Raw genomic sequence first — 14,986 nt, 5'->3', positions numbered from 1 at the left:
GCATCTTGTAAATTGTATTATTATTGATACATAATTCTGATAGGCTAATTAAGCATTAAGAGTCTTGATTTTACTGGATAATTAGGTGTTGAGATGGCAAACCAGTGGTGTGGGGGGCATTGTGTGGAAGTGAGAGGAACTTGCGGGCTCTGTCTGAGAGAAGGCCTTGTGAAAGCCATGTGGCCTTGCAGGGCTGTCGAGTTGGCAGGACAAGAGACCAAACAAGTGAGATCACCTGGCACAGGGGCTAGCTATAGAGAGGTGTTGTTGGCAACAGGAGTGCAGGAGTATTGCCTAGCCCCACTGAGAGTTTGTGGGTTCATTTTTCTAATATTTCTCACAATACAGTAGTAGTCTCCAACCTATATTATAAAACACTAAGGCTATAGTTTAAGGCAAAGAGCAGCATCTCAGAGACCCACAGCCTGGCTTATCTCTTGCTTCAGTCTGCAGAATTTCACTCTTGGACCAGGGAAGAAGCTGAGGCATACTTGGGTTCCTTTCAGGCACTGTGCCCAACTGCAGAGAGAGCAGTTCAACCCTCGTCCCTGCAAGATCTGTTTGGATTTTTCTGTTTATCCTGGGGAGGAACTGCAGTGAGCTGATGGGCAGCTTTGCTGAATAGCCCCTACATTGTGCAGCATCCCTTTGGGAGTGACACTGAAACAGCTCAGAGCAGACAGGAGCCTCACTAGCATAACAACAATATAGTATGCTGAGGATTGCAGTTATGGCACTTTATTGACCTGGATTCTCCTGGTCTCAAAGCAGTGTTGTTTTCTGTGTCACAAATGCCCTGCCACATGGCAAGGCTATGAAACCTGGGTGGCTTCTACCAATGGAACCTATTATGTGCTATCAGCACCTTGGCCTCCTTGTCCTTAGTTCAATATGGTGCATTACCTCCAGTATTTTTCCAAGTTCTAATGAAAAGCTAAAAGATGGGCATGGTAGAATAGTATGATGCTAAGAATCCACTTTCTACCTGCCTAGAAAAGCACAACTAGTCTCAAGATTGTTTGATGGCAGAATTCTTAAGAAAGGGACATGTATTATTAGAATATATAATTTAATGTTGTTATACCTTACAACATTAAGGCTAATGGCAGTTTGATGGGCAATGTTGTAATCCCAGCATTTATGAATCTGCAGCAGTTCAAGATCAGCCTGGGCTACATACTGACTGCTAGGTCAGCCTATGGTATACAGCAAACATTATAACGCCTACCCATAAAATTAGTCCGTGAAAAGCAGTTTACAATGTACATACCTTTATCTCATACAGAATAGATCCAAAATATAATTTCTTTACTTCTTAGTGAGCATGCAAGATGTTAAGAACATGGACATCTCTGATGATTACAATATAAGAGCTATGTAGGGGTGGTTCTGGTGCTTAGGTCCTAATCCCCAATTTGTTCTTGATCTATCAGTAAAGAAGCCATGGCACAGTTGCTGGGTGGAAGGAATAGTCGGAACTTCTGGGTCCCCACAGGCAAGCCAACAGACACAGGAGAGAGAGAAAGGGAGAGTTTGGTGCACTTCAGAAAGAAAAGAGCCAACCAGCCATGTGAGATCTTGGATGGAGTGGTCACAGGCTGCTTCTATGGGTGGGAGGTTGGGGATGTTGAGCTGGAACTGAAGGTCGCTGAGCAACTAAGGTTGAAGACAGATTTAGGGTGCTGAGCTGAAAGTTCTGGGAAGACCACACTAGCTGAGGAAGATAGGTGGCCCAACAATTATGCCAACAAGGCAAGTTGAAATTGAACAACTGTGTGTGTCTGTGTTTTTCATCCACAGATACAATATTCGCTGGGCAGAGGCTGGTAGTGTGGGCCATTCCTGGAGCTTAAGTGGGGTAGCAAAAGCTACACACAACAGAGCTAAAACCAACATAACCAAATTCTAAAAGTGTTTTAATATTTAGTAAAATAGAGTCATGTGTCCATGTGAAACGGGTGTAAAGGACTGAAATCTGTCCAACAGAAGAAAAGGTCATAAGAATGAGAATACACATGTAGATCTGATTTCTGTGGGGAGTTGTTTGCAAACCTGGAACTGTACAGGTAGAGGACACAGTTGTAATGCTTGTACAAATGGAGAGCCAAGGACCCACTTCTCTAGCCCAACAGATTCTAAAAGATGATGTTGTACCTAGGGTTTCCATTGCTGTGAAGAGACCCCATGACCAAGGTAACTCTTTTAAAGGCAAACATTTAATTGGGGCTGAATTAAGTGTCAGAAGTTTAGTCCATTATCATCATGGCAGGAAGCATGGCAGCATGTAGGCAGACATGGTTCTGGATCACCTAAGAGTTCTACATCTTAATTGGCAAGTGGCTGACTTGGACTGCCTTCTGAAAGCAGCCAGGAGGAGGCTCTCTCCTGCACTGGGTAGAACTCAAGCACTAAGAGACTTCAAAGGCTGCTCACACAGTGACACACTTAATCCAACAAGGGCACACCTATTCCAACAAGATCATGGTTCCTAATGGTGCCACTTCCCATGGGCCAAGAATATCCAAATGACCACATTCCATTCCCTGGCCCACATAGGCTCATTCAAACATATGAGTCTGTGGGGGCCAGAATTACTCATGGCATAATGCAAAATAGATATAGTGTAACTTCAAAAGTTCCCATACTATATCACAGTCTTAACAATGTTTAAAGTTCAAAGACTCTTCTGGAAACTGATGTAATTTCTTACCTGTAATCCCCTATAAAGATAAAAATTAAAAAAAGCATACTTCCAACATCACAGAATATAGACTACCATTCCAAAACATTTTAGTGAGAAAATATTGGACCAAAGCAAGACAGAAATCCAACTAGGTGAACTCCAAACTCTATATCTTCATGTTTGATGTCAAAACACTCTTCGGATTTCCAGTCCTTTCATCTTTGTTGATTACAACAAACATCTTTCACTTGGCTGCTGCCACTCCCTGTGAGCAGCTTTCTTCAGTTATCTCATGGCTCTGGCATCTCTAACATCTTGAAGTATCCAAGGTTTTGGATCCAATCAAATTTATAGCTTCTTGTTACAATGTCTGGGATTCATACATGATCTTCTGGGCTCCCCCAAAGGTCTTGGGTCCCTTCCCCAGTGTGGGCTGACTGTGAACACTAGAGTAGATAGATAATCTTTTCTCATTCATGCTTAGAATTCAGTTAGCTTTCAGAAACAGATCATCTTGAATGTATACCCTCATATGGTCTTGTACACTGGAAGAAATGAGTTCTCTTTCCTCTTACTCTACCCAAAGATCCTGCAGTCATTTTCTTAGAAGGTTTGAGAGCAGAAGGGTAAAATAAGAAACTTCAAAGCTGAATTAATTTCAGGACATGGACTTTCAGTTTTTCCTAGATGTCCAGTGATCAATAGTATTTTGTCTCAGATAAAAACGTTTCTAATGTAAAATTTGCTATTAGTCAAGAAGGCATGATGCGTTTAGGGTTATGCATTATAATTTCAATGTTTTATTTAATTCATAAAATATTGATCATGATTATTCTGAATATAAACATTGTTGTTTTTTGATAGGGCCTTCTGCCCCATCACCCACTGCCCTGCCTCTTGTTAAGTTTGTGTAATCGCTATTCCAGATTGTCAACTTGACTACATTTGGAATGAACTCCAGAAATGGAAGGCACATCTCTAATCAAGGTCTTGAGACTGTAAGACACAGGCTTCTGACCAAGATCTTGACTTGGAGAACTTGAAGCATAGTGACAATTAAAAGGTTAGGCCCAGGCAAAGTAGTACAGGCTTTTAATCTCAAAAGATGGAGGCAAGCAGATCTCTGCTCTCTGCATTCAAGGCCAGTTTGGGACAGAACAAATCCAGGCTGGGTGTTACATACCTTCAATCTAGGCCTCACCTTCTATGGAGGCCTAAATAAGGATATTGGAAGAAGGAAGACTCACTCTTCTTCCTCACCTGCTTGTATTTACTTGCAAGCATATTTTTTGAAACTCTTTCTTCAGTATCCCAGCTTACAGAGTAGACCAGCTGAAACAACCAGCCAAATGATATTGAGCAACTACAAGATTCTTGGTCTTTTCATTCACAATTACTCATTGTTTGGTTAACTGAACAGCAAATTGTAAGTCATTATAAAAAATCCCCTTAATATAGAGACAGTCCATAAGTTCTGTGACTCTAGAGAACCCTTATTAGTACAGTTGGGAAGGTTTAATCTCATCTTCCAAACATTAGAACTCTTGGGTCATCTTTACTTCCTATGTCAAGTAATCTGTTGTAAAGGTAACCTGCTTTCTGTGATTGTGATCAACACCATCTTGGAGAAGAAAGTGTTAATTTGGTTTACACTTCCATCTCAGAAGAAAGTTACAGCCCATCACTTAGGGAAACTAGACAGGATCTCACGCAGGAGAAGATGAAGGAACCTGGAGATACACTGCTAACTAGCTTGTTCACTCTTGAGTGCTCAGGTGTCTTTCTTATATAGCTGAGGCCCACCTGCAAAAGGCACCACCCACATTGGGATGGGTCCCTTTAATTAGCAACTAAGAAATGCCTCACATACAGGCAATGTTGACTAGTATTTTTGTGTGTTTATTTATTTGTTCCCCATTTGACACAAGCTAGAATAATTTCACTGGGGACAAGAACCCTCAGTTGAGAAAAGGCCCCTATAAATTTAGATAATAAGCAAGTCTGTCTGGCATTTTCTTGATTAATGATTGAAGGGGAAATCCAAAGCCCAATGTGGTGGTGCCACTCTAGGCAAGTAGCCCTGAGGTGTATAAGTAATTAGGATAAGCAAACCATGGAGAATAAGCCAATGAGAAGCTTTCCTTCATGGTCTGTCTCCAGGTTCCTGTCTTGAGTTCCTGCCCTGACTTCCCACTGTCATGGAGTGTGATGTTGAGAGTGTAATCTAGAATACAACCATTCTTCCATGAGTTGTTTTTTGTCCTGAGGTTTTATCACAACACTAGAAAATGTATTAGAACAAGACAATCTGTCCTGATCAGTTCTTTGATTGAGGTTCCCTGTTCCCAGATGGCTCTGAGTTGTGTCAAGTTTACAGCTGAAGCCAAGTATAACAGTACTCACAGGCAAACCGATGCAGAGTCCCCCTCAGTACTTATGTTTGACTTGGAACTATGTTCTAATGCTTAGTGTTTCCTGTGTCTGGCTCCTAGCTCCTACAATACTTGGTGTGCAACAAAGCCACTTATGTGTCCCTCTCTTTCTACTATATAATATTACTCCTAGTGCAATTTACGCATTCTTAATTCTACATTTTAGTGGGAAACAAAATAGTTTTGATTCGTGGAACCCAAACTTTACCTAAACCTTCAGTATTTATTTTTACTTTTTTTCTAGCATTATATCCTCTATATTTCCATGCTGAATTGAATGGTCTTCATGGTTTGTGCTTTTTATGTCATTCCTCATTGCATTCAAGGATTAACATTCCGTCATTTGTCATCATCTACCAATGATACATTCAGAAATACTTCCCGTGTCTTACTTCCTACACAAACTATTCAGAAGTCTGCCACAGAAAGACTGTCTTGTTTTTAAGCAAAATGCAATTTTATAAAGAAATCAAACCCCTAATCATGATGGACTAAGACAATCAAATTCAAAGAAGAAAACATTCATCCTTCTTCAATAGAAAGACCAAAATATACTCAGTAAGGGAAGAGAGAAACAAGGAGTCTGTCTACATCAATTCCAATTTGTTCTTTTAAAAAATTTATTTATTTATTTTACATAGCTGTTTTCAGACACTCCAGAATAGGGCATCAGATGCCATTAGAGATGGCTGTGAACCACTATGTGGTTTCTGGGAATTGAACTCATGCTCTTTGGAGGAGCCATCTGTCCAGAGCCTCCTATTTGTTCTTTAGTATGTAACATCAGAAAAAGGATCACAGTTCTTTCAAGGAGATTTGATCAAATACCTTATTCTCAAAACTATGCATTCTTCCCACATATGGCTTGGGTATTCTTTTTAAAAAATCAAAATCAAATCATCATTTAATTGGGAGCTAGAACCTTTCCTAGGTCTCAGAGTCAGAGACTGGCAGTTTAAGTTCGACAGGCCATTCTAGGTAAAAACTACTCTTCTTCAAACAGAGACAGAAGTTATTTTCAAAGTCAGTATTTTGGTTATTTACAAATTTCATGTGAATAGATGAATAAATTATCCAATGAGCACTATGAGGAAACTATGAAATTCATCTTCATATATTTCCATTAACTTAGGTTCTCTCAAATGAGTCAATTATGCTTTCCATTTTTCCATATTATTTCCTTGAATCATATTGTTGGTAATATGCCATTAAATATTGTTCTACTATACTTTAAAAAGGATTAGTCCACACAGATTTTAATGTGAATTATGAACACTCCTTATATATTATACTGTAGCATTGAACTTGCCCATTCTATCATAAGTTCAATGAGAAATATCTGAGACGGATCTTTATAGCTGTCTTTAGTCACAAGAAAAAGGAATTGTTACTAGATGTCTGGTTTTTGAAAATGCTGTTGCAGCCTATGAAGGTTTTTGTTCAATGTCTGATACATACATTTTGAAATGTAAAGGAAAAAGAAACCCTTTGGTTAAGCTAAACCAGTTCAGATAGAAAATCCCCAGTCAGTCAGACTATTTTCAAAGACTATCTCAAACACTCAAACTAAGATGGCAACCAAATAAACATAAACAGTTACATCTGAAAGATGGAATCTGAAACTGAAAATTTTAGGTCAAAGTGTGACTCTAAATGTAATTATGCAGACTTTCTAAGTCATGAGTTTCTCAAAACTAAACGTTATGCAATTATTTTTACTGTAATTGCTAGCCTGTTAATAACATAGTTCAATTGGATTCACTGTGATAAATATATACTGCCTCTAACATGTATTGATTGTGTGCTGCCATGACTCCCTCTGCTACCAGAAGTGATGATCATGAATGATCTTTTTTAGATACAAGAGAATATCAGCTATTTCATGAAGGATTGCAAGATGGAGAAACAAACAGTTGAAGCTTTGTATTTTCCTCAGCTTCATTATTAGATAAGCACTGTCACCATTTGTTTAGTGAAAATCCACCTTTATGTAAATACACTTAATAGATCCTGTATTATAGCACCAAAATAAAATTATCAAGTTTTCTAATTTGCATGCTTGAAGGATCAATGGACATTTATCAATTTCTGATCCCTCTTACTGAGTGTGACAACATTTAATTAGTTGTCCATCTCTATGAATCAGTATGAAGGGGCTAAGAACTGCATAACCAATGGTTAAAAACTCTGGAACATCTAGTACTGTGGAATAATTCTCTATGGTCAATGTAAAGAATAAAGAAATAAAACAATCTGCCCAATAAAAGAAAATAAAACACAACATCAGAAGGAGGACACTTTGAGCAGCTCTCAGCTCAGGGGGAGTTCTGTAGAGAAGCTTGGAGTTCTGAAGGTAGAGGACTTGCTGGTGGTGCTTGTGGAGACGAAATACCATGTATCCACTGGCCAATCCCATAGCACCCTGAAACACTGCATCTCTCAGGATCATGAGGGTGAGAAAAATCCATCTTGTTATCCAGCTTTCAGGCAGAAAATAGCAAAAATTGTCATCTTTCCTGAACTGTGTGATGTTCAGACTACTGACATTTTTAATGTAAGATAGTAAGTTCATGCTGATCAAGGAATTGAGTATCCACAGGCAGAGGAGCGAGAAAAGAATGTGCTGTGGGGTCTTTAGGTTGAGCCTCTGCCACATTGAGTGTCTGGGACTGATTGTGATGGCCTGGACCACAGTAAGGAGACTGCTGGTACAGATGGAGAGACCCCGGGACACTCTTGCCAGGTAGACAACAACTTTACAGCTGGTGTCATTTAAGAAGTTGTCAAAATTAAAGGCTCCTATTGTCCTTCGAATCCCTTTTGAAAAAAGCATTATGATATTGGTAAATGTCAAGTGAGCAAGAATGAGGTGTATGGGTTTCTGCTCAGCGCTTTGGAACATGTGCATATAACTCACAAAAACTAAGCTGTTCCCAACGGTGCCAAGTCCAGTGAGACAGAGGAAGACTGTGCCCTTGACAGGGTCCAAAACCATCCTTAGATCTGAAGTAGGAATACTTGATCTGGGAAATACCTTTTGGAAGAAATCATCAAGAAATTTGCTGGTGAGATGGCTCAGTGGGTAAGAGCACCCGACTGCTCTTCCAAAGGTCCAGAGTTCAAATCCCAGCAACCACATGGTGGCTAAAAACCATCCGTAACGAGATCTGGCGCCCTCTTCTGGAGTGTCTGAAGACAGCTACAGTGTACTTACATATAATAAATAAATAAATCTTAAAAAAAAAAAAAGAAATCATGATAGGTAATAGGTAAATATATTTGAAATGACCTTACATTCCTGGGAATCAGGTGATGATACATACTATTATTCAGATTTATTGACCCTGAACTTTCTTCTGTGGCACTCTCTGTGAGTTATGTCATATAGACTCAAATGATATCATAAAGACTACTTTCAAAAATCTAAATTTCCTAGCTCTATATTTATCTTACACTATACAATCAAATCTAGTTGTACAATTGTTGATATATCTGTCCTCTTTCACAGCATGGTTACATTCACACCAATGACTCCAAACCAGTATTTCTCTAAGCATTAAATATTTCTTTCTGGCATATTCCTGTAATCCCATTCTGTAAATCATGTATTCATGCTAACCTGTATGCCTGTACCACATGGCATATACAAGCATCTGTGAATGTTCTCTTGTTTCAACATATTGAAACACCTCTTAAGTTAACCACATTTTGAAATCTACAGCACCTCTTATTTTATATCCTTATGACTTTCAATTTGAAGAAGGTATGTTTCTTTCATATCATTGTATATCAGGTGCTTAGACCTCAAGATTTTCACAAATACCTACTGAAAGCCAAAATTCTATGATTGTATAAAGAGGCACACAACTTAAAAGTTTAAAGTTACATTCAATGGACCTAGATTTTTACTGGAACTGTCATACTGAGAGTGGCTGTAGTCAACCCCCAAAGCCCTGGTCCCTGATTCCAGGAGACAGGCTAATCTTCACTCGAGAAACTGAGTTCCATCACTACAAATGTGTGCCTAGTTCCTAACGATTCTTCTATAATTTCTGTAAAATTTAGGACCACTATGGGGCAATCTGGAGACAGACTGAAAGTAGCTCAAATTGTAAACAAACATTTTTACTGACATATACATATGTGTATATATAGATTTCATTTTCTCTTAATCCCAGTGAAGATCTAGACTCAGGATCAAGCCTTATAGTTAGACACCATTGTAGTAATTTTACTACTTAGAAATATTCACTGGTCTTCTGTAGTTCTTCAATATCCAGTCAAAGTATAAACTCTTCTAGATTAGACCTATTAGTTACAGCTGAATCAGCCAAAGCCAGACATGAATGAATGTTTTGTTGTTATCAACATACATAAACTGTATACAATGATAGGTGTAGTGTGTTGTTTTCACACCATTATTCCTTGAATTCTCCCATTACCACCCTTGGTGTCCTATCTTGTCCTTCTTCTTTCTAGAGCTTTGCATCTTAGCCAGGTAATAAGCAAGAGAAAGATGCAGAAAGATGACAACCTATACTTAAAAGACCATAAACACTATGCCAGAATACTGTTAAAGATGTGATGAATTACTTCAGAAAGCCACAGAATATATAATCAGTGTACAGAAATCAACCTCTATTTTATAGTACCAGATAAGAAGAAAATGAAAACACTCACAATATTTACATTAAACAAAAACAATCAAACAGACAAACCAGAACTAGCCAAAGAAAGAAATGTGTAATATTGGAAGGGAAGCTGCTTTCTTTGTTATTCCTCTGCATTTCCCCCACCCCTAATCTCCACTAATTTTTCGATCCATATTTTCCTTTCATTAGCTATTCTAAATTCTAAAGTATGGTTTATATGATGTTGATCTGTGTTCAGCTCTGGTGAACAATGTCTTTCCTTTATTTCTTTCAGGGCCAATATTGAAAATTTGTATTTTCTTTAACAAATCATTCCTTTTGGTTTCAGAGAGAGCAGCAGACCATGTGAACCTTAGATCCAGATGGCAAACTAACTCAACCTAATCTCAGAGATAGAAGACCTCTATGGTGGAAGCTCAGCAGACAGAAAGTCCTCCCAAAGTTCATGGTGCATCAAGCATTGTCACTGTAGGAGACACTCTCCATGTCCAGTGTGCTCCCTACCAAGACACCAATGCCTTCCCTGGTATGGGAGGAAGACCTGTAATGCTACCACTCAGGGAACACAGGCAAGAAGCTTGTGGATTAGAGACCAGTCCAGTATTCATAACATTATTCACAAAGCTAGAAAATATATTCTCAAATTCATATGGAGATACAAAAACAAAACCAAAAATCTACAGACAAAGCAATGTGGAATATAAATGAGGTAAGCCAGAAGTATCACATAACCTAATTTCAAGTTCTACTAGCAACAAAAACAAGATCCTCATAGAAAACCAGATATAGATCGATGGGATAATGGAAAGAATCTATAAACCAATGCAGCTTGAGTCAAAAATGTAGGCAACGAAACCTCAGATAGAGGACAGAAACTAGATCCACACACACTCCTTATATTTCACACACACACACACACACACACACACACACACAAATGAAACTCTGTTAAACATTATGATGTAGGAACTGAGGCCCAGGAAATGTACAAAGGAGAGCACAGGGAAAGCACCTCAGGACGCAGCATCAACATATGTCATGACATCACATAGCAGCTGTGAACTGCCACTCTGAATATACATACAATTAGCATACAGACAATCCACCCACCTGAACACTTTCTGTAAGAAGCAGCAAATTGGTCAGCAAATAGGAACAATGTTCTCCGTTTTCAACCACTTGGAACAAATCTTTTTTTTTCCTGTTTTTATTAGTCATTTTATTCATTTACATTTCAAATGATATCCCTCTTCTTGGGTACCCCTGCACCAACCCCAGTCCCATCTCTCCTCAGCCTCTCTCCTTTGCCTCTATGAAGGTGCTCCTCCACCCATTCACCCACTGGAACAAGTCTTTAGAAGAAGAAACACAAATCTCATGAGCATCAGGCTGCCCCCAGGGAGAGTGCATTATAGGAGCACTGGGATGCTGCTGCCATGGAGGGTGTTCTGGAGAATAGTAAAGTCCTAATAAGTGGCCTTGGGCCCTTTAAGGAAGTCTGGAGCATTTCTAGATGTGCTGAAGTTAATTGTGCAGATTAGAAGATTAATTAATCCTGATGTTATAAAACAAAGACATTTTTAAGTTAGGGATTCCCAGAAAACTATACTTTATAAGTAAATAAATAAATAAATAAATAAATAATCTGGTGCCCTCTCCTGGTCTCTGCAGGCACAGGTCATGAAAGAAGGGTATGTATTGGCAGGCAAATCACACACAGATTTTTAAAAATAAAATAAATCTTTTAAAAATAATTGGTTGGCACATCACTGGTATGAATGTATTGTTTGCAGAGGCTCAGGGTGGCACTTTGCCGCTGATATGTGACGTTGTGACTTCCAGAGTAGCAGTGTTTTTAGGTGCTTCCTTTGCAGCTGCTTTATCCCTGCCTTTTCCAATCATAGGTTCCTTTAGAGTGGCTAGGCTGTCAGCTGTGCATGCTGTTATCAGGTCAGGCAGAGAGAGGATTGGACTCCTCTAACTTAAGAGCTTCAGTCTCCTTAAGTAGGAATACATGTGAAACTATGGGCATTTACTACAAACAAAAAAAAATGAGGATGCTTGATTCAAACTTTGGGATTTGTGCATGTGTATATTCTTCAAATGAAAATCTACAACCTTTCTGTCCTTCCTTCATACTGACTACAACCCTTATGCCCTTCCTTCATACTAATTATTAAAAATAGCAAGCCTGGCAGCGGCAATTCATGGCTTTAAGCCTAGCACTCAGGAGGAAGAGACAGAAGGCAGAGTTCAAGGCCAGCTGGTCTATAGAGCTATCTCCAAGACAGCCAAGGCTATACAGAGAGACTGTCTCCACAACCCAAAAACTAAAAATCTAAAAATGATTTGTGTAGATGTCTGTCCTAAAGGTCTCTGACATCAAGAACTGCATAGATGAGGCCTGGACCCAGGGACTTACCAGTTGACCTCAGTTTTCTAGGAATATTAGTTATGGACTTTCATCCTCCTCAAGAACTGGGGCATCTGAAACTGAGCCATTGCATTCTAGAGAGTTGATCACTGCATGGATTCCTAGCAAGTAATGAGACAGGCTGTATTTTTTATAGCAATCACAGCAGTGAAAATTAACAAGCCTAGAATAAAAACAAAGTATTTATCAGCAATTAGAAGTTAGGAAAAGTGTAAACACTCAGTGCCTCTCAGTGTCTTGATGGATTTGTCAATTCTATCCCATGCTTTTCAGTCTGTCTGTTGTCTGTCTTTCTGTCTTTCTGTCTGTCTGTCTGTCTGTCTGTCTGTCTTTGACTGACTACTACTTTCCAGCCCTCTGTTCTGGTCCACCAATTTTAATGATCTTATTTTGGACAGTTAATAAGTGATGTATATTTTTTTCTGCCTGAAATGAATAATTTCAGAGAAGGAAAGCATCCTCCACCTACTTTTCCCTCCCTAGTGATAGGATGTGCCACCATGACAAGCTTAAGTTTTATCTTTGTAGATCCAAACATTCCTCACTACCACCTTAGAATACAATGATGCTACTGCCTTACAAATTCAGTAGAAATTCCCAAGTCAGGATGGAGAGTTTAAGGATGGATTCTCAAGTAAACTACAAATAAAACAATACCAAGCCTAAACTAACAGATAAAGTTGCTGGCACTGAAAATGTAGACATTTTCCAAGTGTGCAATGGATAAGTTAAAGTTACAATACTGACATTTTTATAAGGCAAGTGAACTTTAGAGGAGATAGATATTTTTTTCCAGAAAAATGAAAGCTTCTATTTAGTTCTAGTGACTGGAAGAAAAGAGGGAGCATCAGGCAAAGATTCACCCCAAAACTCTCTTATGATAACAGACCCTAAACACATGGACTAGTGTACCTGCCCTTTCTGGGATCAGTTCTCCTGGCCCTGGCCCTAGTTAGTCTGTGTTTTAAGCATAGGATGAAGAGTGGAGGTGATCAGACTCAGCATCTCTCCTCTACACGTGAGCTTAGTCAAAGACAGGAAATTGTGTGTCCTTAAGCAAAATGCGCATGTGAGTAAAAGAAACTGAAACATCTACTCACCACAATGATCATGGGCAGACAGGCTCTGTGTCTTCTGGCAAGTGAGCCTTCCCAGGTCACATTTGTACCTTAGGTGTTTTCAGAGAATTGTATCTTCAAGATGTTGTTAACTCATCACCATGTCAAGGAGAAGGAAGCCCTCTGCAGAACTGCAGTCCCTAAAGGATGACATTTCCTCTCCCTCCTTAATTGTTTGCCTCCAGAGTTACCTCTGGATTAATTACATTTTCATTATAATGATAGAAACACATGAAGAGACAAAATGAACAACAACCAACCTTCTATGTCTAGAGTCCCCATGTTCCTGGACCCCTCTTTACATTGCTAAAAAAAAAAAAAAAATGTATGAGTCAGAATAGAGGCCTGCTTCTGATCCAGATAAAGATCTGGATCAGATAAAGTCCTTCTTTCTATGGAGGACATTATGAGTCACATCCAACACTCTACACTCTACTTTCTGAGCATGACCTAAACACACACCTGAGCCCACAAGATATCTTTACTACATCTGGACACAATCTAGGTCATAGTCAGCCATGAGCAACACCATTTTCTTCCTTCTTTGTTAAATAAATGGTATCTTCAAAGCAGATGGACCTCCCTTTTCCAGCTCAAATTCTGGCCTAAGCCACTGTGTCCTTCTAACCCAAAGGTATTCCCAATACCTAGTGCATGATACATGTTTTGACTGTAAATAAAGGAAAGCCTTTTACTGTCTTCACTCTTGCTTTGAAATGGAATATTATTTTCTGAGTTGACAGAGTTGGACCACACATTTTCAAAGGTAAAAACACATATAAAACTAAAAATTTTAATTTAGGTTGAAGCAAAAGGGTAGAGTTCATCTCTATTCTATTAAAACCTTTTCAACATACGCTGTGTGTAGTTTTTTCTCTTATTCCTTCAAGAGTTTTGTAAGGTTTTGGTTTCATCAGAACAACAACCCTCTGTTCTATTATTGAACCCGGAGTCAATCCTAGGGAAGACCCTAGTGTTTGTAAGATATGTTATGTATATACTTTGTCACTGATGCTCAGTAAAAAACAGACTTATCTCTCATTTGACTTTCTGAAACATATTTAGCACAAAGAGATTGACTTCAGAGGGAAACTGGGTTTTGTATTTTCTATTTTTATACAGTGGAGGGGGACATTCATTGGGACTTGGAGATACAAAAAACAGCTGTTTCTGGTCTTCATGGTTAGAATATTTGACTGCAAAATCTCTTTTAGAAGGAGTTCCTTTAGGGGCACCAGAAAACCAAGAAATGCTGGAAACACAGTCTTCTGTGTCTGCTGTGAGGATCAGAATTCCCCGGATTTAATTCTGCTTTGCACAGTGCCATAATATACCATGCAGAATAGGTTTTATCTTGACTGAAGAGAATTCTCCCCTTATATACCATTTTGCCTTGTACCTGATGCTAGAGTCCATGGTTTCTTACTAGAAATCTAAAGGGGAGAAATCTACCTGGCCTCTCATCATCTACTCATTACTGTAACACACCAATGCTTTTCCCTATCACACACTTCTCCTTCTAGAAAGAGAGTGTCATTCTTATATCAGAATTGTGGACATACTAGTGGGGGAATCTGACTACAGATGGAATGAAAATAACAGTTATTTTCAATTGGTAAATAAATAGCTGTATTTTTCCTTAAGCCTGGCTGTCACAAGAGGGTTCA

General features: G+C 38.9%; 1 protein-coding gene across 2 annotated transcripts; it reads right to left on the bottom strand.

The window, feature by feature from the left end:
* Window positions 1–1,339: 1,339 nt before the first annotated feature.
* On the bottom strand, window positions 1,340–13,331 carry LOC110287876 (vomeronasal type-1 receptor 4-like). 2 transcript variants are annotated; one of them, XM_085831240.1, is made up of 2 exons: window positions 13,302–13,331; window positions 1,340–8,348 (listed from the first exon to the last, which is right to left on the bottom strand). In XM_085831240.1, exon 2 carries the CDS (start codon window positions 8,252–8,254, stop codon window positions 7,214–7,216), a length of 1,041 nt encoding a protein of 346 aa, XP_085687366.1. In that variant the 5' UTR covers window positions 8,255–8,348; window positions 13,302–13,331; the 3' UTR covers window positions 1,340–7,213. The 2 variants fall into 2 exon arrangements, with proteins under 2 accessions (XP_085687366.1, XP_085687367.1); XM_085831241.1 differs by lacking the exon at window positions 13,302–13,331 and adding an exon at window positions 12,190–12,354.
* Between the last annotated feature and the right edge of the window lie 1,655 nt (window positions 13,332–14,986).

This window comes from Mus caroli, unplaced genomic scaffold (assembly GCF_978045245.1).
Source record: "Mus caroli unplaced genomic scaffold, Mus_caroli_1 scaffold_15, whole genome shotgun sequence".
Taxonomy (NCBI): Eukaryota; Metazoa; Chordata; class Mammalia; order Rodentia; family Muridae; genus Mus; species Mus caroli.
Note: the sequence above shows the minus strand (reverse complement) of the source record. Positions and strands in the feature narration are given on the sequence as shown.